The 23517-nt window shown below is 55.8% G+C and overlaps 7 protein-coding genes across 7 annotated transcripts; 3 read left to right on the forward strand and 4 right to left on the reverse strand.

Moving 5' to 3' along the window:
- Positions 1-978: 978 nt before the first annotated feature.
- On the reverse strand, positions 979-4514 carry TRAVEDRAFT_148483 (uncharacterized protein). The gene is made up of 5 exons (XM_008040470.1): positions 3621-4514; positions 3011-3563; positions 2363-2952; positions 1157-2306; positions 979-1089 (listed from the first exon to the last, which is right to left on the reverse strand). The coding sequence occupies exons 1-4, from the start codon at positions 4506-4508 to the stop codon at positions 2301-2303; spliced, it is 2037 nt and encodes a 678-aa protein (XP_008038661.1). The 5' UTR covers positions 4509-4514; the 3' UTR covers positions 979-1089; positions 1157-2300.
- Positions 4515-6951: 2437 nt separating this feature from the next.
- On the reverse strand, positions 6952-9809 carry TRAVEDRAFT_64835 (WD40 repeat-like protein). The gene is made up of 9 exons (XM_008040471.1): positions 9211-9809; positions 8979-9160; positions 8669-8931; positions 8556-8615; positions 8228-8504; positions 7968-8174; positions 7522-7913; positions 7405-7449; positions 6952-7335 (listed from the first exon to the last, which is right to left on the reverse strand). Exons 1-7 carry the CDS (start codon positions 9395-9397, stop codon positions 7584-7586), a joined length of 1506 nt encoding a protein of 501 aa, XP_008038662.1. The 5' UTR covers positions 9398-9809; the 3' UTR covers positions 6952-7335; positions 7405-7449; positions 7522-7583.
- A 37-nt stretch (positions 9810-9846) lies between these two features.
- On the forward strand, positions 9847-10662 carry TRAVEDRAFT_20395 (uncharacterized protein; the record flags this gene model as incomplete). The annotated part of the gene is made up of 3 exons (XM_008039905.1): positions 9847-10305; positions 10357-10449; positions 10501-10662. 3 exons carry the CDS (start codon positions 9847-9849, stop codon positions 10660-10662), a joined length of 714 nt encoding a protein of 237 aa, XP_008038096.1.
- A 216-nt stretch (positions 10663-10878) lies between these two features.
- TRAVEDRAFT_71976 (uncharacterized protein) lies at positions 10879-11810 on the reverse strand. The gene is made up of 3 exons (XM_008040472.1): positions 11691-11810; positions 11271-11635; positions 10879-11219 (listed from the first exon to the last, which is right to left on the reverse strand). The coding sequence occupies exons 1-3, from the start codon at positions 11727-11729 to the stop codon at positions 11063-11065; spliced, it is 561 nt and encodes a 186-aa protein (XP_008038663.1). The 5' UTR covers positions 11730-11810; the 3' UTR covers positions 10879-11062.
- Positions 11811-14217: 2407 nt separating this feature from the next.
- Positions 14218-16375, forward strand: TRAVEDRAFT_29016 (uncharacterized protein). The gene is made up of 8 exons (XM_008039990.1): positions 14218-14325; positions 14379-14579; positions 14626-14709; positions 14761-14931; positions 14992-15120; positions 15177-15272; positions 15321-15737; positions 15795-16375. Exons 1-8 carry the CDS (start codon positions 14284-14286, stop codon positions 16260-16262), a joined length of 1608 nt encoding a protein of 535 aa, XP_008038181.1. The 5' UTR covers positions 14218-14283; the 3' UTR covers positions 16263-16375.
- Positions 16376-19218: 2843 nt separating this feature from the next.
- TRAVEDRAFT_124826 (uncharacterized protein) lies at positions 19219-19866 on the forward strand (the record flags this gene model as incomplete). The annotated part of the gene is made up of 2 exons (XM_008040473.1): positions 19219-19540; positions 19592-19866. The coding sequence occupies 2 exons, from the start codon at positions 19219-19221 to the stop codon at positions 19864-19866; spliced, it is 597 nt and encodes a 198-aa protein (XP_008038664.1).
- Positions 19867-21820: 1954 nt separating this feature from the next.
- TRAVEDRAFT_47530 (uncharacterized protein) lies at positions 21821-22869 on the reverse strand (the record flags this gene model as incomplete). Its single annotated transcript, XM_008040137.1, has 3 exons — positions 21821-21832; positions 21896-22785; positions 22851-22869. 3 exons carry the CDS (start codon positions 22867-22869, stop codon positions 21821-21823), a joined length of 921 nt encoding a protein of 306 aa, XP_008038328.1.
- Positions 22870-23517: the final 648 nt, after the last annotated feature.

Raw genomic sequence — 23517 nt, forward strand, 5'->3', positions numbered from 1 at the left:
TCTCGTGGACGTGAACCTGGGTGAAACGATCGAGGAAAGACTTAGGCAAGCCTTTTCGACCTCCACCTTGATGAAGGGAATTCTGCGCCGCGAAAATGCGGAAGGACGGGCGACGAACGAAGGATCGACCGAGCTCCGGACCGCGCCGCAATGGTCGAGGACGACGTTCCGCCCCTTCAAACGGACTGTGGTGCCAAGTTCATCTCGTCCAAGAGAACCCAGTAACCCTCCTGCAGGGCGCGCCAGAACTCCGCATCCTTCCTTGCAAACTGTCCTGGTTCACCTCCCTCGACTGGCAGATCCGAGCCTAACGGATCAACAAGATCGGTCTGGTCGGAGAGGCTGGCACGGCACAGATGATGGTCACACATGTTGGCTAGAGCGGTGACGAGACTGGTCTTCCCAACGCCAGGACTGCCCTCTAGCATGATACGAACTTATCGATCTCCGCTGCGTTGATCGCGGGATCTCCTCGTCGTCGCCACCGCGTTCCGCAAGGACGATAGTGCAACCAGTCGCGAGAACGCTATAAAAAGGCTTGGCGATAGTCTGACCACGTCGTATTACAAACGTGGACGTATTGAAGGATGGGCGCCCCGAAGAATCGTCTCCACAGAGACGGTGCAGGCTGCATTCGGGAGGCATGGCACAACACACGTAGGTACGTTGTCGTGTTTGGCTTTCTGCCGAGGGACTCAACACCAACTACTACACATAGGTCACACGTCATAGATCTCAACGCGCCCGCTGCTATGCATCTTGTGGCGTAGACTTCACACTTTGTAGGCGACAGAGGCGAGCAATACATAGCATGGGCGCAGGGGTACATGACAGTATGGGAAGCTGTGGACGAGATATGGTAGGCAAGAGGAAGGTGGGCGAAGGCTCTCGACCGCCGACCGCGCGGTAGGGCCCTCCGGTGCGGAACCACTCGTCTCCGGCCTGCCGGGAAGGAAGGATAAGAAAAACCAAAGGAAGGGGGGGCGTAAGGTTGAGCGTGAGGACTGCCGCAACAGCCGGGGATGTGGATTGAATGCAGGCATCTAGTAGACGGCTCGCCCGGATGTGACTCCAGCGTGAGGGTATGCCCTGCGGAATGATCAGCACATGCACTATCTGTACCGAGGCAACAGCCTCGGTGAACGCCAAAACTCACCCACAAAGCGGTGTTACACTTGCCCTAATTGTCTGATACGCAGGCGTCGACACTAACCCGCACCTCGATCTTGGGCGAGTAGTCTTCGTCGCTGACCGGCGTGGGTAGCGGGAAGTGAACGACGTTCACTTCAAAGTTGTGCCATCGGGGGATGGGGTCGGTAAGTGAGAGCCGACCCCGCAGAAGGTCCCAGAGCGCGAACCGGCTGACGCGGGCGTGGTACGTAGGAGCCTGAACGTAGACGAGGTTAAGAGGGAGCTGGACGCATTCGCCTCGAAACTCTGTTACATCGGCTCCTCGAAGCCGGATTGCCGTCAAGGTCACGGTGATTTGGGAGAGGATGGAGTTGTCGTCGCGATTGAGGACCAGCATGCGCAGGCGATCCCCGACGCCGATCTTCTTGGTGTACACGGGGGTGATGCAGTACGTGTTCGGGAGGAGGTCGAGGCCGCGCCCTCGAGTGTAGCCTAACACAAGGACGGAAGGGGGGTTGAGAGGTGGAGCGGCGACGACGGGAGCTTTCATGGCAGGTGCGCGAATCTCTGGAGGACCAAGGACCTGCTGCTGACTATATAACCAGACGGGTCGCTAGGTCAGCGACCTGCCCGAGCCAAGCGCAGAAGGCCTAGGCGTGTGGGAGGGCGGGCAAGCGCAAGGAACAAGTCAGGAAAAGGTACAGTAACGCAATGTAAAAGCGCTGAGAAGATCGGCTACAACGCCAATGACGTGACAAACGTAAGATGGGAGCAAAGAACATGATGGCAAGAGGTCTTCAGCTGAGCGCAGCGCGAATAGCGAGGAACGAGGAGCGGAGGGCGACGGGCGCGGTCAGGAGAAGACACGGAGGCGCCCCGATCGTCGGCAGGTTCGTGTCCGTGGGGTGCCCCCGCGCATCACGAGCGTCGGTCCTGCGTTCGCTCGACCACTGAGCTTAGCGTGGATGATGTCGACTTCTTCGAGAGCGGCCAGAGGAGAAAGTGCTCGTGGACACCTGCGGTTAAGGCATCATCGAGAACTAGCGACTGGCGGTACATTCGCGCATATCATTCCGTCCACTCACCTCTAGAGTCGACAATACGCGTCGAGGTGGACATAGTCATGACTCAGACTCGTGAACCAAAAATCTATCATAACCAAAACATACTTAGTCCTGTAATCAATCATCCTGTGAGGCTGTTTCTGGCGCGAGGTGGACAACTTACATACCTTGTACAACGGCACTACAGCGACATCGCCGGACGGCATTGTCCAACGTGCAAAATGGCAAATGACATGCCCGAGCGGGATACATTCCAGGCGGGGAGAGAGTTCGGGGGATTTGACGGTGGCCGGGAAGTCCGCATAACGCTCAAATGGGTCTCCACCTTTCGCGGGCAGGTGCCGCTGCACGACTAGCTGGATGCGACCGTCGACGTTGTAAATGTACTTGATACAGCCGTACTGCGCAGTTCTGTCCTTCGCATAGTACCGAACAAGGCTGTTGCCAAGATGTGTAGTCGATCTGGCGAACACGAAGCCGTCATGTTTGCACCTGGCGAGAACAATAACCCTCTTGCACTCGGCATATGTCAAGAGACTCTTGAGATCCTCGGGAACTGGAGGGCGGTGCCGGGAAACCTCGACGTTCTCCTCAGCTTCAAGCGCCTCCTCTGAGTGAACAAAATTCCCGGTCCCAAACGCTTTGTCGAAAAAGCACTTGACTTGACGGAGGGCAGGCGGACAATCCGGACGCTGGAACCACCTTCGCAGCTTGGAAGCTCTCAGATAGGAAGTGAGCATGGTCGCCTCTGCTTCGCCTGTCCAACAAAGAGTGGCTGTCAGTGGGTGATAGATTACAGAGCACTTCATACTCACCGCACTTGTCATTATGCGGCAGCCGTTGTAGATGTCCGATCAGTCGCTCGAAAGGGAAGCACCACCAGGAATATACGGGGCCGAAGAGCTTGAGGAAGTCGAAGATGTGGAAGGCCATGTGGTTGTTGGTGCGATCAGAGTACCGCTCTGGATGAAGTTTTTGCACTCCATCTAGCCACCTGGCGAGGTATTCGCGGTACTTCCGAGCTCGGCGGCTGGACATCGTTCTTTTGCACAGAACGAGGACGGCGGAAACGAGCATCATAGTATTATCGAGGACCTTAAGGAGGAACTCGGCATCGCGTGACGCCGCATACGTTGCTCCTGATCCCCACAAGCTAACCAGTGCAAGAGGGAGATAGACTGTGCAGAGGATTCGCCATTCGTCGGCCTTGAGTGTACCCGCCCTGGCCTCACCGAAATTCTTGGGCACAGAACTCAACCAGGAAGGAGTTGCGGCATCCCGAATGACTTCTTGAATCCGCGCGATAACTTCGGGGGTGGATAGCTTCTCAGCTGGCGGACCGCTTGAAGAGAGAGGCTTGCGGCGTCGCTGAAACCAGTATCAACACCGGCCACAATGTACAATTGAGATCAGATGTATACTCACCCATTCCACTAAGCCGTCAGCCCAATCACTCCTGTACATCTTCGGCTTCGCATGCGGAACGTTGAGACTGGTGCCTACAAATTGCAGGGCCTTCAGGTTCTTCCCGCTGAGTGCTTTGTGGAGCTTCTTCAGGCCGGCCTCCGCATCGCCGTCAACAGGAAGACAGAGAGCGCGATGGATGGCTTGAACATCTTTGATCGCCTTGTCCGACAGCTTCCTCTCGTCCTTGATATCCAGCTGGCCGTTGGCCTCAACGTCGACGGCGACGAACGTCTGCGCAAAAGCTGGTTGTGACTCAACCCTCGCATTCGCGTTAGCAGCAGTAAGACCGAGAAGCTCGCGGAAATGATATGGGACGAGCCCTTCGAAGATGCAATGCATCGAGTCCACCACGAGCTGACGAGTGGGGTCCCAGTAGGGTAGTCGCCAGAGCTCCGACCATCGCACTCCGTGAAGCTGGAATAGCTTCTCTCGTTCGGCGTTGCTTGCAGCGTCCCTCCAACTCTCCGCCTGTTTGCGCATTTCAGCCGGATCTCGGCGTGTCCAATTCTGGTAGTCCGTACGACCCCGGGTGTTCAAAGTAGAACAAGTGCAGACAGTGCAATATATGTGAGCCGAATGAGACGCAAGCTGGGAGGTTTTGCGAGCAGCGACCAGGTCCATGACCGCAGCAGCAACCGCCGATCGAGAGACACACCCGCCGGCCTTCGTCGCAACGCGAGAGTGATAGACTCCTCGTTCCCAAGAGATCACAAGCGCATCCATTATGGGGCGAAGATAGTAGTTGAGCGCTTCAAGGGACGGTTCGCAGGGACCAGGGATGATGGCCGCAAGATACATGTTCTCTGCCTTGTAGCGGATCTCGACTGGAAGGAAGAGAGGGGCCATGGAGATGACAGTGGCGGAAGATGTCGCCCCACGCAGTCGTAATCCTTCGATGTTGAACGAGTCTACATGGAGTGCGAAGAGGAGATGGTACTCGTTCTTCCCGTCGATGAACAATACTCTGCGTTCCCCATCATGCATGAAAGTCCGAACGAACTCGGCCTGATAGATATCAGACACTTCGTCTACAGGGGCATTGTCCTTGATGGCGGCGAGGGCGCGCTTGCATGAGGCCTCCAGGTACCTCACGTTCATCTCCGAGGATAACACTCCGCTCACGTAGTCGTTGAAGTCGTGGACGACATACGGTCGTTTGGGCCTTGCCTCCGTGGGATCAAGTAGGAGCTCTCCGCATTGCGTCGCACCCGGTTTAGGGATATTCGTACATCGCTTCGGATATGTGTAAGCCCCAGTGCGGACATCGACGATCGGGTCGTATACGAAGTGGCATTCGGTGCAGGCGGCGTAGGTGGTCGTCTTAGCAGATAGATTGAATCGCTCTAGAGCTGCCTTGAGAGTACAAGGGATTTGGGCGAGGATACTCTCTTGCTCGGGAGTCAAATCGGATGAGGACGAGGAAGACGACTCGAACGATACTCCGACAAGGAGGGACATGCCGCAGAGAAGGAATTCGCTCCCGGCGCGGCTCAACTTCCCGAGGACATTCAAGGATATCCCTAGAAACATCGCAATCTGCGCCACAACGTGGTACTGGTCCGCGGGCACTTCGTAATGGTTACCTACAATATGTTCAGCATACGCAGAGGGATATGACGACGTGCGACTTACTGGCATCATGAAACATCGGCTCGGAGTCCATGTCCTTCGGGTACAGATTCCGAAGTTCAAAGATACGAGCCTGAACTCGCTCAAGATAGTCGCCGACGGACTTTTTGCGCTGCTCAAGGGAAGAGGTGGTGCGTCGTATTGAGCCGAAGACTTCGAGAAGCTCGCTGAAAGTACGCTCCGCATCGAGCAAAGTGTCCTTCGAAGGCGACGCGAGGGAGATGCGCAATGCCTGCAGCTGTTCCTCGATACGAGAGAGCTGCGCGGCCGCGACGGTGGTCTTGTGATTTGCTTCTCGCTTGTCGATGGCAGAGGGACGAGGAGGAAACGACGCCCGAATAGTAGAAACGCTGGCAAGGACGGCTTTCACATCGAGAGGCTCAGACGGCAACGCCGACGGCTCTGGCTGCATGTTTGATCGTGACGTTAACACAAGATGACGAGGATCTCGGGTGTCGTCGACAATGGTTGCGAAGAAGAGGTCATTCGACCGTTCATCCGCGGACGGAACAGAAGGGAGGCTCCCAAGTGAGGTGTGAGTTGAAGTAGGCTCTTCTGATGACCGTGCACGGCGCAGCGCAGCTACATGACCATTATACTCCATTCTATGTTCCCATCTCTTCCCTGCGGCGCTGCGAGATTCGCCAATGCAGGTTGCACAGGTGCAAAACTTGACGAACATCGCTGAGTAGACAGCTGGCAAAGGGATGGAAACAGGGATAAAGGACGGTGGACACCCTACAGCAACTACTGTTCTATAGGTCAAGTTCGCGTGAGCAAGTCTGACGGACATCGCAGTGTATACAAGGAAGGACTGACCTTCAAAGCCACGAGTGTGCTAGTAACTCTGTCGAATTATTGGCTGCAAGTTCAACGTCGGGAAGACCTGTAGTCCAAGTCAGGATTTAAACACACACGAGATATGCTAGACGTACCAATGCACAGGGATACACCGGAGTGTTGGAACCAAACTAGTCAGGCGTCGAGAGTGGGTTCAACCACACCCTAGTTTACGCAGTGTCGGAATGGGAGTCCTAGCGACGGAGAGCAAGAAGGGCGTCGAGAGCGGGTTCAACCACGCCCAAGTTTACGCAGCGAGGGAGTTCTTGCGGCGTCGTGGTAATGGAGGTAACCGATAGTGTCGAGAGCGGGTTTAACCACGCCCAAGAATATTGATCTGAAAAGAGGTGAGATTGCCAATGAGTTCACTGCGAGCGCAAGCAAATGGGTTAGATAAGTAAAAAGAGCTACGGCAGATAGAACTTACGCGTCTTGAGGAGGTAAAGGGGATGGTATGGCGAGGAAGAACCCATGACGGCGAATTTTAAGTGGAGGGAAGAACCAGGGCGAGGAGTCGAGGACAAGGCTGGCGAACGACCGAATTGGTGGACGATCAGCCGGGGTCGAAACGGGCGCTAAAGCATCGTTTCTTACTAACTGGCTTTGTTCTGGGTTTCCACCGGAGTTACAAATCTGCGCGCGCTCCGTTTCTCGTCATTGACGATTTTCGCTGCCCGCTGACCATGAAATCTCAGCCGTAGAGTCCGCCATGGGGCGCCCGCTCACTCACTTTGTCCCACATTCGTGCCCTCCCTTGTCCTCGCTCGCTCCCTTGTTCCTCTCCGCCATGCTCCTTTCCTCCCTCCCCGCCTCCGCCTCAGTTGTTCTTGTGACTAACTCAGTACGGATCAAATGTCTGTGCGTGGTTGAACCCGCACCATGACAACAACTGGACGACGAACCTCAAGACCAACATCACGATGTCTGTGCGTGGTTGAACCCGCACCGTGACGGAGTCTGCTTTCTCGACGGCGCCCACGAACAACATCATATCAGTATGAATCATATCTGTCGTTCTGAGGGACGTACGTTGGCAGAAGTCGATCCCTGGCTCTGACTCTACGCTCGACCTTCGGTCCATGTCAGTGCGTGGTTCAACCCGCACCACGACTGGAGTACTTCCCTACTTTGCTGGACCACCCTCCTGGGCAGTAACCTAGCATACTCCGTTTAGAATGAAAGTTAAATCTTGTGCGCTGTTGAGGTGAATCGAACGTTCTCACTTTATAGACCCTCGTGCTGACTTGGTTCTCTTTGCTCTATCACCGGTGAGGTCTCCGACACAGCGCGATCAGCATAATATTTCAACGCATGTTAGGTGACTACGAACCTGGATCCCGGTATATTCCTGCCGTCCCTCAGGACCTGCTCTTACTTTCCATGCCGACAGATTGCTTGCGCGCGAGCTACGCTCGCTCCTCATGCCAATGAACTTTCAATTATGCGAATATCCTACAACACGATGACGGCGCTGTCCAGAGTCGCCCGCGACTTCAAGGTCCCCCGCTCCTTACGCCCCTCCTGCGTGTTCTGCAGCCGCGATGCGTCGCTGGCGAATGTCTCCGCTGCTTCGTGAGGTTCCACGTAAGTCCGCCACTCTTTCCAGCGGGTTGCGCCACGGCCATTCCCGACGCTCGACGAGGACTGACTGGTGATAAGTTCGCTATTCACTGCATCGTCGTATGCGCCGCGGCGACTTGGCGCGACCTCGACCATCGGCATCGGGACTTTGGCGCCGCGAGCTGCAGCCTCTACAGATTGCACCCATGTCGAAACCTCTGGCTGAATGTCGATGTGGTAAGTTAGATTCCAATCCTGACAGGGCAGTCCCCTTACCCAATCTCCCAGATTTTGCCAGACGAAAGCAGCGGCGGCCGCTAGCATCAGCAACTGGATGCAAAACTGCGCGACGCTCCCCAGAGTGAGTGCCAGATGTGGCTTTGGTGGAGCCATAGCCGTTTTCTTCGCGCGCCACACCAGGATCAATCCTGTCCCGCAGGATGTTCCGCTCGCAATCACAGCGTAGCCATCTCGTTCGGTTGTCTGGCAAACGATGAACGTCCGACATCTCGCGTTGAAGTAGTAAGCACACGTACCGCTATCGTCTGCACTAGGCCTTGCTGAGCATGGCGCAACACGTCCAGAGGGGCTCCGGTCTTGCGATCGAAGACGTAGACGGCGCCGTGATCACTTCCGCCCACGATGGCCTTCGCATCATCGGCAAAGCCAACTTGTCTTGGTAGAAAGCGAGTCGGCTTTCCGGTGGGGAAGGTGCGCTGGTGCGTCCCTCCGTTCAGGTTCCAGACATCGAACCCGCTGCCGACGTTGTCGACCACCACGAGCTGCTGTTTGGCGTGGATGGCAGCATGCCCGCTAGGATGACGGTAAGCAATGCTCTCTTTTCCGTGCAGAGAAGTGACTCACATCTTATCGCTCAGATTTCTGGACGAAATCATCTTCCCATCTGTGCCAGAAAGTTTGTACCTGGACACCGTAAGCTGTGTGGCGAAACTGTGCTGGCAATAACCAAAACTCACATGGTACCGTCGTGCAGTCCGAAAACATAGACCTCTCGTCCCTTCGCATTCGCGAAGGAGATCGATATAGGGATGGAGTTGTTGATACGAGTGGTGAAGATGGGGAGTAACTCAGTCCGACCGTCGTAGGAGTACACCCCCACGAAACAACTTCGGTCCGAGACAGCGATACGCGTCTCCGTCGGACTCACAGTTTCGTACGCGAGCCCCAAGATCTCAGCTCCGCCGCCCAATCGTTTGGCGAAGACCTCCGTGAAAGCGCCCTACGTCCGGTTAGCTACGTTCTCATGCATGAGATGCGGCTACTGACGTTACCTGCATTCTGCGCCCACAGACACAAGTACCCCAGTCCGGTCCCACTGCACACTGTCGGAATCCCTGAGCGGATCGGAATCCATAGGACTTGCGAGACCGGACCGAAGGCACTGCGATACTCCGGGGTACGGATTGCAGCGTTCGTTTTCATATCCCAAAGCCTGACACCATCGCCCCCTTCCTTAGTGTTAGACCAGGTGCACACTTGGGATTGGATCAACACGTACCCCCGCTGGCCAAATATCTTCCGTCTGATGAGAAATCGAGCGAGAAGACGCCCTTCGTATGGCCGTGGAGAGTGCTGACCACACGGTATCGACCCCTGGTCGAAGAGAATAGCGTGAACCACATAGCACAGGTGTTACAGTGGACGGAAGAGGCAGTGGGTGTGGAGAACGGTGTTCGAGCACTCATGCGCTATCGTGGCTATATAATCCATCCTTGGTCGCGCTTCACCTCGTACAGCGGGCGCTCGTATTGTGGGCGCATGGGATTACCGGAGGTCAGCAGACACGTTTCTGCGCGATGCAATACAATACGCCTATTGTCTTTTAGATGTAGGGCGCCCGCCGTTCCTTCTGCTTGTAGCGACCGGCGGGCACTGTCCGTGCTTATTGTCTTTGAAGCTTCCCTTATCCCACCGGCCTGAGCCTTATTGTCACACTGGGATCCGGCGTCCGACCTCTACCTCACTGAAGTCGCCTAGCATATCAGTCAGACGGTGTGCTGTCCATCCCTGCAACTGCAAACGTCGCCCGCTGGTCGGTCCACAGTCGTTGCCCACTTTTTTATCGTCGCCCGCTCTTTTATCGTCGCCCGCTCTCTCATTCCTCATCCTCGTCTGTACCTCCTCACGTGCACTCATGGCGCCTATCGTTACTGTACCAGTGCCGCCTTTCTTCGAGCCCGGTGCTCCTCCCCGCCTCATCCCGCATCTCATAGTCGAAACCGACATAGATGACATCTCCCCCGACATGGTTCCTCTCCTCCTACAAGACATAGATATGGCCAAACCTCTCCGTCGAACTGTTCGCGTCGCGACTCCGCCTCCGCGTCGTCGTTCAGTGTCTGTCGGTCCTGCTCGATCGAGAGCTAGTTCCGTGGCTCCCGTAGAGAACAATCTGGGTTCTGACGATGACTCGTCGGCTCTGTCATCTGTCACAGACGAGGACGATTCCGGGTCCGACGACGAACAGCAACCCGCAGGCGAGGACGTCGTGAAGATTCCCAAACCAGCCGGCGAAGTCGGCCGTCCCAATCGAGGCGGATACAAGCTGGAGGACGCCTTACAATGGAACACTGCGCGAATGCGGGTGTTCAAGGTATGTCTTGTGTCTATCGCCTTACGCACTCTGCTGACGTTTGTTTCACAGAGTTTGATCCACCAGCTGGTTGACGAACATCTTGACCCTACGCTCTCGATGGCGGGCCAGTCGGAAAGGCGAATGCGCCTAGTACGCGATGAGGTATGCCCTCGTTTGCTTGCGTAGGATCCGACGACTCACGTTTTTGCGTAGGCCATCAAACGTCTCCCCGATCTGGCGATGTACGATCAGGAATGGCCCCTCATCGACGCAGTGAAGCAGCGCCTCAAGTACACATCCTCGAAGGCCCGCCAGCATGCCCACGAGGCGGTGTCTCTGACGGCGCAGAAGAAGGCACGCATGCAGCGTAGATAATGGCGTACGTTTCTCGACATTCGTTAACAAGCCTACGCGCTCAACACCTCTCAGAGTATCGGCATGAGGCTATGTAAAGCATTCACTTGTCTGAATTGTGTATGTAGGAACCAAGAATTGATCCTGTCCGAGTATCGCTTCGCCGGTGCTCGGTGTCTGCTCATCCCCTTCGCGTAAGAGGTATCGCTCGGTGCCCTCGGCGCCCGCTCATTCCACCCACCCTCCCACTCCGCCCACCTCTCTCCATTTGTCTATCTCTTCCCGTCATCCATGCTCGGTCATTCTCGCGACGAAGGACAGTCAAACGCTGACCACAAGATCCCGTCGTCACGATCTCCTCACGGTAACAAGAAGGATACATTCGCCGGAGCTGCTGCGCCTGCTACACTCGCTACAGACTTCATCGCCTACGAACCACCGCCGGTGTCTCCTCGCATCGCCTCCCTAACTCCGCCTCCCACTGGCGCCGCGACTTGGACACTCTCGTGACGATCAACAACTCTGTAGGGATCGTCCTCTTCTTGCGGTAGCGCGAGGAAACCATAGTTTCACCCAGTCTGTAAGCGTGAGTTAGAGGGGCGATACTTTGTTAAAGACGAGATACTCACCTCGTCACAATTTGATCAGCGACGACCGCGTCTCCGTGGCGCATACCGACGACACGACCGTCGACACCGGTGCGCATAACGACAACGTCTCCGCGAATAGAACGCGTGCGTGCGACGAGAGACACGGCGCGGTTGACAGGAAGACGACGGTGAACTTTAAAGAAGACGATGTACCGGGACCAGCGGTTCTTGTGGAGGACCGAGACGGAGCAGTTGTGCACGTAAGGTTGAATTGACATGTCGTCCAAGACGCCCTCTACCAACGGATAGCGATGGTGGCCATCGCAGCGCGCCATCAAGGTTAGGGGTCTTGATTTCTGCTGCCCTGCGCCGTAAAAGCGTGACAGGAGAGGTCTGTACGTGGTCTGTATTCCTCTCAGTCTCGGCCACGATAGAACAGAGGTAGAGCTGAAATCTTACGCGACATCCAGGTACGACGTAAGACCGGGAATTAACCATGTCGAGTAGACGTGTGCAGAAGTCGTACAGCAATAACGGTTACGTATCGAGCAGGAATTGACGCGACCGGCGCGCAGAGGTGTAGAGGATGCGAAGATAATGAAAGCGGGCGACGGCGGGCGACGTTTTAGTTATAACCTGGCCGAACTTCGAGAAGCGTCAACAATCCACGCTCTCCGCCCTCGAGACAATGCTGGCAATTGTTTATTGCCGATGCTACCTCGAGCAGACAAAAATGTGGGATCCCGTGCGGCCATGTCAAGCCTGGACGAGAGCATGTGCCCGTATCATCGCCTGGGGCTCAACCCCGAACAATTGTCAGTGGGTGCCCAGAATTGGTAGGCGCATGATTGCTGAGAGATCCAGAACATTGAGCGGCTTGCGCTCATCCAGACCTCTGACGACACGCTCGGAGTCGGGTATACTCATCCTCCCGACTTTAAAACACTCGCTTTGGAAGAGCGCGCGTCAATATCTCCACCCCCCTTGTCGACCTCCGCTCTTTCCTTCCGTGTCTCAGGTTTGGGCGTAGTTGAACTCGCCCTCGCCGTCCGAAGCTTGGCAGGCCAAGCAATCTATCTACACTTTCTCGTCGTCTGTCCATTCCGCTAGTCCATCCTCCTTCCTTCCCTCTCGCAGGCTTGGGTCTAGTTGTATTCGCCTTCGTTGTTCAACCCTTAGCAGGCCAGGCACCGACTGTGCGCCGTCTTGCAGTGCATGTCCGGCAGGCCCAAATCCTCTGAGAAAGACTTTGTAGTCACTGTAGGAGATTTTGTGATGGACGAAGACGACAGATCCGAAGAGGAGTACTTCTCTGCTGAGTCCACCCCTCCTCCACTCGCTACCCCCTATACAACCCCCTCTTTACTCCCCGACGGCATGCTAAGCCCACACGCACGCCTCTCCGCGGAAGGCACAATGCCTAGCCCAGCATCGTCGACGGCTTCCTTCCACTCCTGCGAAGCGTCTTCGTCAGGTCTCACCAACATCATGTCCTCCGTCGATCTGCTTCCGACTCCTGCCATGTCGACAGTGGTTTCTCAAGGCTCTGTGCATCTTCCGAGCCTCACCCCGGTGCCGCCGTACATCGACGTACCGGAGTCGAGCCCTGCACCATCGTACTCGTCTTCTTCGCCATCCATACGTCGCTCAAACGCAGGACCGCCGAACGTACATGCCCAAGCTGCTCGAACGCCTATGTTGTCTCCTCTCCCTCACCCATTCCACCATGGCAACACGCTTGGGTTGAATGTCACATCTACGACGAATACTTCCTCCAGCTACGTCCTCGGGGATAGTGATGCAACACCACGGGCTCAATACGCGGATAACTTCCGTCGGAGACGTAGGCACGACGTAAGTTTACTATCTTGTATTCATGGCGTGGACTCTGACTAATTTGCTTTATCTTTCCCATTTGGTATAGACCGAAGACGAACCCCTAACAAGCAACGGGGTTCGCTCGGTGTTGCGGATTGTCGAGGTGGATTCCTCTTCTGCCTTACGAGAACAAGCTACTGGACTCTGGGCGGTACGTTTCATGTTAACTTTCCGCTTGTCCTTCACTCATCCCGCATTAACTTAGAGGGTCGAAGCTCTGAATGCAGAGCTAGTGCAGAATCAGCAGGCACGCTTAGATCTGCAAGCGAATGTCATCCACCTGCAGCAAGAAGTCTCCGCTATGCGCCAGGGATTGGAGGAAGAAGTCGTTAAGCGGTGTTCCGAGAGGGAAAAGGTGTTCATCGATTCATTGGAGAAGCAGCGGAACATCGAGCTCGCGAATCTCGCTGATGCTTACGAGCAACGGTACCGGGATGCCGAACGACGCTTGCATGAAGAACGCGACGCTATCCACCGTGAGCAGGAGAAGGGGATGCTCGAGCTCAATGAGATGACGAGGCGGCATGAGGCAGCCCTTCAGGCTCGGTCCACGGAGTGCGACGACAAGTTGAAGGAACTAGAGGAGCGACGCGAACTGTTAGCCAAGGAACACGACGAGATGGAGAAGGCACGCACCGAGATGGAGAAGGCACGTAACGAGATCGAAGCGGACAGAGCAAAGCTGCACGCCCGCATTCGTCAGATGGAGTCGACCCAGAAGGCGTCGGTGTCATCAACACTGCGCTCGGTACCATCTGTCCACGGGAGTTCTAGTCCCGGTCCTTCCCTTAGTCCTTCCCCTGCTCCAGCTCCAGCTCCAGCTCCAGCTCCATCAGTTCCAGCTCCTGCTCGTCCTCCTACTCGTCCTCCTGCTCGTCCTCCTGCTCGTCCTCCTGCTCGTCCTCCTGCTCGTCTTCCTGCTCCTACTCCTGCTCCTGCTCCTGCTCCTGCTCCTGCTCCTGCTCCTGCTCCTGCTCCTGCTCCTGCTCCTGCTCCTGCTCCTGCTCCTGCTCCTGCTCCTGCTCCTGCTCCTGTTCCTGTTCCTGCCCCTGCTCGTCCTCCGACTCGTCCTCCTACTCGTCCTCCTACTCGTCCTCCTACTCGTCCTGCTGATCGAGACCCTGCTAGCCTTCCCAATTGCACTCCTGCTCGTTCTCATGCTTCAATCTCTTCTATGGAAGTGGACCATCCGCTGTATCCCCGTCTACCGCGTAAAGTGAGTTTGTAATACGACGCTTACCATGAACTCTCGTTGACTAAAATGCGTAGATTGCGTCTGAGCATGTACAGCCTGTACAGCCTGCAGTTTTCGGCTTTGGGGGGGCACGACAGTGCGATCCTGGAGTTTACCCCGCAATCATGTTCACTGACTACGCCGCCCTGATGCCGGGATCGTTCCTTTCGCCTCTCGAGCTGCGCGAAGCCCCGCGTCGTACCGTCTTCCGGTGGGAGCCGCCCACCGTGCAACAGGTAGGTCTCTCTTACAATGTTTGTTGCAGATGCTGACAAACTGTAGCGGGATGACAAGTCTAGAGAGCCTACGACGTCTCTGCTCGATAACGCGCCATATCGCATGGACTCTGCTGACGACTTAGACTCGGTAAGTTTCAATTACCTCTACATATCATCGCTAACGTTCGTGTGACGGTAGGGCAACGACGACTATGTCGTGAACGATATCCATGCCACACCGCATTACCGAGAGAACGAGGATGACGACGAGATAGAAGTTTCATCCATCCTACATGTCGGCGATACAGATGAATCCATGGATGACGAGTCAGCTCCGCTACCGCGGTCTTCCCAGGATCGGTACGCTCAGGTGTGTATCTTCACCATGTTGTAGAGATTACCGCCACCCTAACAGTAGTATTCACGACAGATATCTTTCGGAGGCGGCGGGCGCTCTGTGGGAGGGCATCCGGCGTCGTCTGTTGTATACGACAGCGAAGAAGATGTAGTCATGGAGCCAGCTGCTCCGTCCCGGTCGAGTAAGGCGAGGGGCACTCACGTATGTAACCATCCTATAGGGGAGGGCGGCGCCCTGACAGAGGCTGTGATTGCCAGGTATCCTTTGTAGGGGGGAAACGCCGCAAACGGAAAAATCTCCCCGAGCGGATTGACGTGGCTATTCCGACAGATCAGGAGAGAAAGGAATACTTGGTATGTGCAGATCTTACTGCTATCGCGCGTTAACTCAACCTTCTGCAGGCTATACTGCGGCATGTCTTCCGCGAGAACTATGGGCTCGACACGGACATCGACTGGTACAAATACGTTCCTGCGACGAAGGAAGAGATGGAGGCATACGAGAACGAACAGAATACTGGCCCAAGTTCCGTTACGTGTGCCTACATCGGGCCAGGTTGGAAGACATGCCGGTGGAACAATACCATCTTCGAAATCGCGTTACGGGACTTCATCGCCGAGTGCGAGATGCGAGGGAGGTCGGGGGACGATACAGACTATCTCCTTGGCCTCGTGGTAGACAAGTTCGACCGCGGCTTCCAGAGATGGAAGAAGCAGCAGCCAAAGCCGGGAGAGACACCTGAGGCTACCCATGCGCGCAATGTCCAGGAGTACGACGATTCATTAGAGAAGGCGCGGGTGCAGGTCAATCGCCGCAACGTGAGTCTAGGAGTTCATTGTAGAGGGACATCACCATCTAACATAGACATGTCCTAGAAATACTCCCGACGCGTTACTACCATCGACAGGTGCCAGAAGCAGAAGACTTCTCCTGGACGTCTCAAAGGTCGCTTGCGCCGAGCCGTTGCTGTATATCTGGACATTGGAGGAGACGCGTGCATGAGCTCCGACGATGACTGCGTCGACAACCTCGGAAGAACAGTTCGTCGCAAGAGAGTTCAACCTTGGCGTCCCAAGGAAGTCAACCACGCTATGGCGGTCACGGATTCGCTGCGAAGTATCCCTGGGTTGTACTCCGGCCGCGGCACACTACCCGCTACGAGCGTACCGGGCTTCAATGAAAGCAGACGAGACCCGCCGCGCGGGCTTCCTATCAGCTTCTACGACCGTGATTGGTACGATCACCTCACGCCCTACCGGAAGGCGGTTCTTGGCGCTCTCCCCGACGACCGGTACGACTGGATCTTTGAAGCGTTCCGGGGTATTACTCGTAGTACTCGGTGATCGCGTTTATAGCACATCTACATACATGTATTCTATATCGGACTGGCCCACTTGCAGGCGAGTGGCAGTCATCATATTACCAGTAGTTTGAGCTGACTAGCGTTGATTTTAATATACTATATTATGTGTGACCATGGCAATGAGATCGCCCACTGCTTCGAATGTCTAAGTTTAAGATCGCCCGCTGTGCGAGGGTCACTAAGCGCTTGCCACATGCCTAAGCGCCCACAACATCGGCGCCCGTCGTGGCCCAATTCCACGTCTCTCCACTGCCCTCACTACTGCGCTCTCACCACCTTCTTGGCCCTTGCGCTACTTTACGAAACATCTCTTGAGTTCTCAATCCGCCGCACCGACTGGAGTATCTGGCTTTGAGTGGCGTTCAACGCGCTCTCGCCGTTCCTTCTGGTCTCTAATCACCCTCTGGCACTTGAGTGGCGTTCAACGCGCTCTTGCTGTCCTCCTCAGATCTCGTACGCTTACGCGTAAGGCATTGACACATAGGTATTGTATGTGCGGCGCTCGCTGTCGCTTTCTGACACTTAATGTTCCCTCCTAGCTCCTTGTCGATCCCCACCCCTCCTACTGTAGGACTTGACTGGCGTTCAACGCGGTCTCATCCTCTCGTATACAAGTAGCCTATCTGCGTTCGCCCTCGTCAACGGCGCCTGCAATTCTATCCGCAAAATTTATCAGTTGGGCACCGCGTCGCGTACGTTTATAACTAATCATCCTAATAAAACGTATGCTAACTTGCCGCGTTAGACCTGTACATTCGGGCCACTATAACACCTCGGGATGTCGCAGCCCGCGTGAGTTCCATTCAAGAGGTTCTAGCTGTCAGGCTCGGGTTGCTGACATTCCATCCAGATCGCACCGTTGGTTCGCGTTCGAGGGGCGCATCTACACCGTCATCAACCCCTCTCCGGTTGAATGGCTACCTGGGATCCCCGTCGCCGATCCAGAAGCCAATCTCGACCTCCGCGATCTTCGCAAAGCCTTGTGGGCTGTGAACCGTGGCCCAGAGATGGCTTACATGCTGCGCAGCTCTCATCCCGATGGCCGTTTCTTCGCGCGACTCAATTTCGACCCACGCAAACTGCCCGTCGTCGAGAAAGATGGCGTATGGTCTGTAGAGCGCGGGATGCAGGACCAGTGGGCACGCTTAGAGAACAGTCTTACGTATATCTGCAACATTCTCTTCCGTTCAGTGGACACCCTCCCGGAAGCGAAATTTCCACTCGACGCGCACTGGCCTTTTCCTCGTGAGATAGGATACCTGCATTACCACAAGACCCATGGCGCTGCTGCGCGCGCCCTCTGGAAGGCCCGCGATGCGCTCTTCCTCCTTGCTGCGCGATGTAGCATGGCGATCGCCCTCACGAACCTGCTTCCGTCCCCTTCGCCCAATGCTCCTCCCCGCTGGCAGCAAATCCTCATCAATGCTGGCGTTACATACACCTGGATCGACGAGCTCGATCAATCCCTCATCCCGGACTTATCTCCAGGCTTGCGCGTCGGGGCGTTCTTCGATCCTGCCGATGGACCGCGTCAATCCCAATGGGTACAACACGTCCCGTGTATGATCAAAGCGAACCTTCCTGTGTATATTTACTGGCCGGTCCTGCCGAACGAGTATCCTCAGACGACCTGGGAGAAGATTGTCAAGGGTTTTCCTTTCCTTCTTCCATACCGCCCTCCTTCCACCGACGTCATTGAGGTGCATGTGTCGAATGACGAGTACCTCTCTCGTGATCGCCGTGGTCGCATTCAAGCCGTGAACCCCCAGAACAGCTTCCGCTGGGAAGATCTTCCTCCTTCTCCTCCCATGACCTCCGTGGCCTCGGATGCTTCCTGGTCCTTCGTAGTTCCGGATGAGTTCACGGCTCTTCCGCAGACCATCCCTCACGGCCCCGGCCAGCGACCTGGAGAGTCGTTCAGCGACTTCCAAGCCCGTCGTGCTGCTCAGGCCAAGATAATACTGGAGAAGGAGACTGAGGAGCGGAAGAAGCTGCGCTTGGCTCGGCAGGCGGAAGCGGCCACGTACAAGCGTCCTACGCGTCGTAGTGGCACGACGATATACCTCTGGACGACCGTCGGGGATACGGATCCCTACGTGCCCTACTCGCTCCTTTCCATGCCACTCCGGACGCTCGTCGGTCACGGGAAGGCCGGGGAGGTGTGGAACCAGTATCCAAATGAAGCCAAGCACTACGACCCCTGGCACAACGAATGGGATATCGTTGGCGAGATGACCGAGGACGCTTTTGAGGCGCTTGCGGCAGGATATCCTGATCCTATCCCGAAGGACGTGCGCTATTCGGAACCTGTGGCGATCTCGGCGCAAAAGGACAGCGTAGCTTCTGAGCTGAGTGCGCTCTATCAGGCAGAAGCTGAGCACTCGTTCTTTGAGCTGACCTTCGACGACAACGAAACGGTGTTCTACAAGCGGTACGGGGTTTACCCAGTCCAGCCGAGCGAACAGGAGCTTTTCTCGGCGAGTCCCTACACCATGCACCCGGTCAATGTCATCAGGAAACACTTCGCGCTCCCTCTTGCAAGTACATCTTCAGATGACGTGCCCGACTTTCCCGTCTACGCGGTGAGTGCATTCATTGCCCTCGTATTGGAGAAGGCCCCCAGCACCGCTGTGTCGGGACAGGTCTGGGATCTTGATCCCCGTTCGTCGTGCTACCTGGACCTTCCAATGTTCCGACATCCGTGCTTGAGGATCACCAGATGGGATGTGAACGACACACTCCGCTACGCTGTTCACTATATCGGGGAAGCTCCTTGTTGGTTCGACGTCCTCGTTGATGTTGCGACCGCTGTAGAGCTCTACCGCCGCCACTCCATCACGTCGCGGTGGACCGTCGTCGACTTTCTCTCCTCCAAAGGTATTCCTTTCCGTACGGCGTATGAACTTGATCCCCGTGATGTGCGTCCCCGAGGTGTCATGTCGCCGACGGAAAAGTGTTTGGGTTGGCGCCCGCCCTCATTCAGGCCAACTGAGTGGGATTATCGGGCATATGAGGCTCGCGCATATGAGATTCTCAGCTCGCCTCGGGGACGCGCAGCGGTTCTTCATGGTGGTATCGTCTGGCGTTTGGCCATGGAGATCCTCGGAGGGCATCCTCAACAGCTCGCCAACACGGGGCCCTCGACGGACGTCTTCGTTCACAGCCAGGCCATCCAACCCCGGCATGGGCCTCCGTATTATGACGACGGCCTGTCGCAAGAAGAGATCGACATTATCTGCGGCACGTACAAGATCATGGGTATGTAAGCTTCTGACTTCATGCTGCAACAATATCTAACACTGCTTGCAGATTCCGGGCACAAGGATGTGGTGTATTTCTCATGGTGGCCTCGACCGGCGCAGTGGAGCTACTCCGGGATGAACGTGGGCTACTGGACTCAATTCTGCGAGGACTGGTTCCAGCTCCGTCTGCAAGCGATTCGGGACTCAAACGCCGCACCGCACAGTGGCAAGGAATGGCGGAACAAGATCACTTTCCACCAAGGTGCGCGCAAGGTAAAGCGCGCCGTCGAAGTCGCCAGCGAGAGGTTCCTGTTGGACGTTCTGCGCATTCCCTCCGGTTAACCACCGCACCTTGCATGTATTACTGTACTATGTAATGACTACTGTACATTGTCGCAGCTCGAATGCATGCGCCCTTTCACGTGCTGTGGATGGGCGAGAAAAATGTTCGTAGCGGGCGATGAGCGTGCTTACGGCGGGCGACGGGTGGGCGATGAGCGGGCGCGCACATTCCTGTTCCGGTATACACGAAACAATAACTTTTAGGCCGTCCAAAAACAGTTACGAAAAAGGATGTCATAGACTTCCCAGAAAGGAAGCTAGTTGTACAATTTCTCTCGGTCCGGAAAAGGGGAAGAATTAAAAAAATTCTCGGGAGACCCAAAATGGTCATTAAATGGGTAAGAGAATGAATCGCGAAAAGCTAACTTTCGGTCAACTTTCTAGGCACGTTTTTCGATATCTTTCTATTGTCCCTAGAATCGCTCACAGAAATTGCATTTCTGCAATCATGTTTTGGAACCCTTTCTGGGGGACCGAAAATTTTGGAAGTCCCGGAGTGCCAGTCGAACTCGGCGAAATCCCATCTGAGGTATCGCGCATCACCCATCAGACGCGAGGGTGGGCCCCCGTGCGGGCGCGGGTGCTCTTGAGGTGAAATGAGCGCAGGGCGTTCGCCATAGACTTGCAGGATATCTTCGCGGAAGTAGGCGGGGAGTGTTTTTGAGATGAGTAGCGGCTCCGAGGGTCCTTCGACTATCGAGAGGGCGAGGCGGCGGGTTGAGGAGGCGGGTGGTGGCACGGCCGTCGACAACCGTCGTGGAGAGATTTGAGAGGCTGCCAACCGCAAACTGCGCATCGTTTGGTGGCGTTGTGGACGACGTCGGAGAGAGGGCGCAGTCAAAGCTGGCAGGGCCCACAGTACCCGAGCACTACTAATATTCGGAAGCCAACATCTCAGTCCCCAGATATGGCGCAGTCGACAGATGCAGAGTCTACGCGCGCGGCCGCCCACCGCCAACAGCTTCTCCCGGTGCGGACGTCGATGCGAACCCCATAGTCATGTTGAACTTTGACAGGCGTGTGTCTCCGGGAAGCGTGGGGTGCGTTCACCAGAGCGCTGATGCATACCGAGTGGACGCGCGCAGGAAGCCTGGAGAAGTTCCGACTCGGAGTTGGTAAATAATATCATGGCCGCCGCGACTGCGGTACCGGTGGTTCAGATTGTACGTGACATCTAGTGAGCTCTTATATCACCTTCGATATCATGCCCCTATTACCGCAGTCGAGAAAAAGTGTTCCCGGGAGTCCCGAATTACAGAGCATCATGATACAGAGAGAGGAGAGGATGAAATGGGCTGCCAGCACCCACCGAATCCGAAGCGCACGATACTGAACGCCTCGGCAAGCGCCGGCCAATAGACGCGCATCTCCCGACCTCACCTAGCCCTGCCTAGCCGGACCTGCTCTGCAACGCCTTCAAGTCCAACGAAGGACTACGTGGAAGGAATATGCGGAAAACAGTAAGTCACGCAGAATAATTTAATTCGGGTAGTGTCGACGTACATATTAATATTCCCACAGCCCCAGTCTTAGTCCAGGTTGACCACGTCTCTCGAAAGGCATCGGAGACTTGGACGACACCTGTCAAAATGGAAATGGGGCCAGGTGCTGTGATGCTCACGTCGTCAGCTTGATACATCCAGTTGTTTGTATGCTGAATTTCACAGGAATACGTGTCAATGGGAGATCTTCCCATTGGTGCGCCTCGCGAATTAATGGCATGCAGGATGGCCGTTTCAGTCGAGTGACCTGAAGACACGGCCCCTGAGCAGTACCAACCCGCCTACGGGATATGATATCCAAGCTATAATTTGGTGACGCACATATACGTAGGAGTTTTCAAGGAGCCTTGAAAGTATACAAATACACAACCGCCATTTGGCAGTGGGCGCTAGCGAACACTGTTGCATATTCTCTGAACTTGCAAGAGCACACCACTGCATGCAACCTAAGGCTACAAGGTGACCTATCACGGCAATTTAGTTAAACATCACAACGACAAACACGCAGGCGAGGTATTTCTACCCACCTTTGAGATCCTTCGATCCACTCGTCGAATCAACAGCTCCAGGAAGCGATCCACTTCGGCCTCCGCAGAGGATGCGCATTGGGTACAGCTTGTGGCCGCCCGTGCGATGCCTTCCGCGCGCAAATCCTTCTCGCGGAGCGCATCAGGATGAGGGGTGTTCTCCAGGACGGCTAGCACATAGTCGTAGTACTCGAGGAACCAGGATGCCTCGCGATCGCACCGGGCCTTGTGGAGACATTCCGAACAGGAAAGCCACGCCCAGTCGCGGCCGAAGGTCTCGTATATGTCGTGATAGGAAGAGGGGAGGCCGCTCAACGCAAGGACGCACGCCCGCCGATAGAGCAGCAGTCGTCGGTACGGCCGTGAGGCGACTTCGTCTAGCTCCGGGGCGTCGGCGAGCGCGTCCGTGTGGCGGAGACACGCGCGGGCGGCCTCCTGCATGGGCTCCACCTGGTCGTATTGCGCCGCTAACGCGTATACTCGCAGAGGCTCTCGCGCGAGGACGGGGCCTAGGGCCGCCTGCACGAATGACGGACAGCTCAAATTGTGGTGCCAGAACAAGCGTAGGACAGGCTTGAGGGAGCTGAAGGTGAGGCTGCGCCCTGAGACAGACGCGTCGGGGGAGGTTAGCTCGATCATCGTCTGGACCGTGTCGTTCAGCATCTCCCGCAAGTCCGATGGAGGGGCCGCGGGGGCAGACGACCGGGGACTGTACATGTCCTGGAGCGCATCCAGGACGAACTGTCGTGGCACAAAGAACTCGGCGCCGTCTGCGCTGCGGATCGCCACTTCTGCGGGTCTTTTGGAGCGAGGTGTACCACAAGGATAAGGTACTCCTTCGGATTCGCCAAGGAAGGAAGCGGGGGAGCCGGCCGTGCGTCCCGAGCAAACTGAACAATGGATTACACACTATTAAAAACCTATTTGATAGTGCAGACTAGTAACAATTACTTACCAGACGCCGTTGAGCTCATCTTAGCCGTGAGTTCTGTGTAACGGTGTGCAAGACAGAGGGGTCGGGGGAAGGTGCGTGATGCTTGAGGTACTACATCGCTTGACGATTATATAGCTGCTGCTACGGTAGAGCTGATATTGCTCCGTGCCTACGGCAGAACGCCTGCGATACTGCCCCAAGAAGCGTCAACGTGGTCACCAGTACCAGTAACTCACCAACTCTATGTCCACCTCTTAGCACTAATTTCCGCAGCATCTACACCGGATACGCAACTTCTCAGCCACTGGCAGTTTCTTGACGACATAATTGCGCTGCCGCAGCGCAAATGAGAAGCAGCGTCATGCCACTACCAATGCTATGCTCCGAAGATAAGTCACGCACGCATTCAGGTGAAGAGAGATTTGAGAAGGTGGATGAAGTCGGAGTGGTACGCGCACAAAACGATCGAACTCGGCGTCGTAGTCAAGTGCAGTAATTAGCGCTCATAGTACCGGCGCTGACCAGCCGATCTGCGGGCCGGGAATGCCGGCGATTCGGAGGAAGCGCGCGTGGCGCCTGCCGCTATGGGCGCCTATATCCATGCGTCAGGCCGCGGTCAACTTCCACAGCGTCCATCTCTTGGCCTCTTAACACACACACTCCAGACCTCTGGCGACGACTTGACTGT

Source organism: Trametes versicolor (genome assembly GCF_000271585.1).
Source record: "Trametes versicolor FP-101664 SS1 unplaced genomic scaffold TRAVEscaffold_6, whole genome shotgun sequence".
Classification (NCBI taxonomy): domain Eukaryota; kingdom Fungi; phylum Basidiomycota; class Agaricomycetes; order Polyporales; family Polyporaceae; genus Trametes; species Trametes versicolor.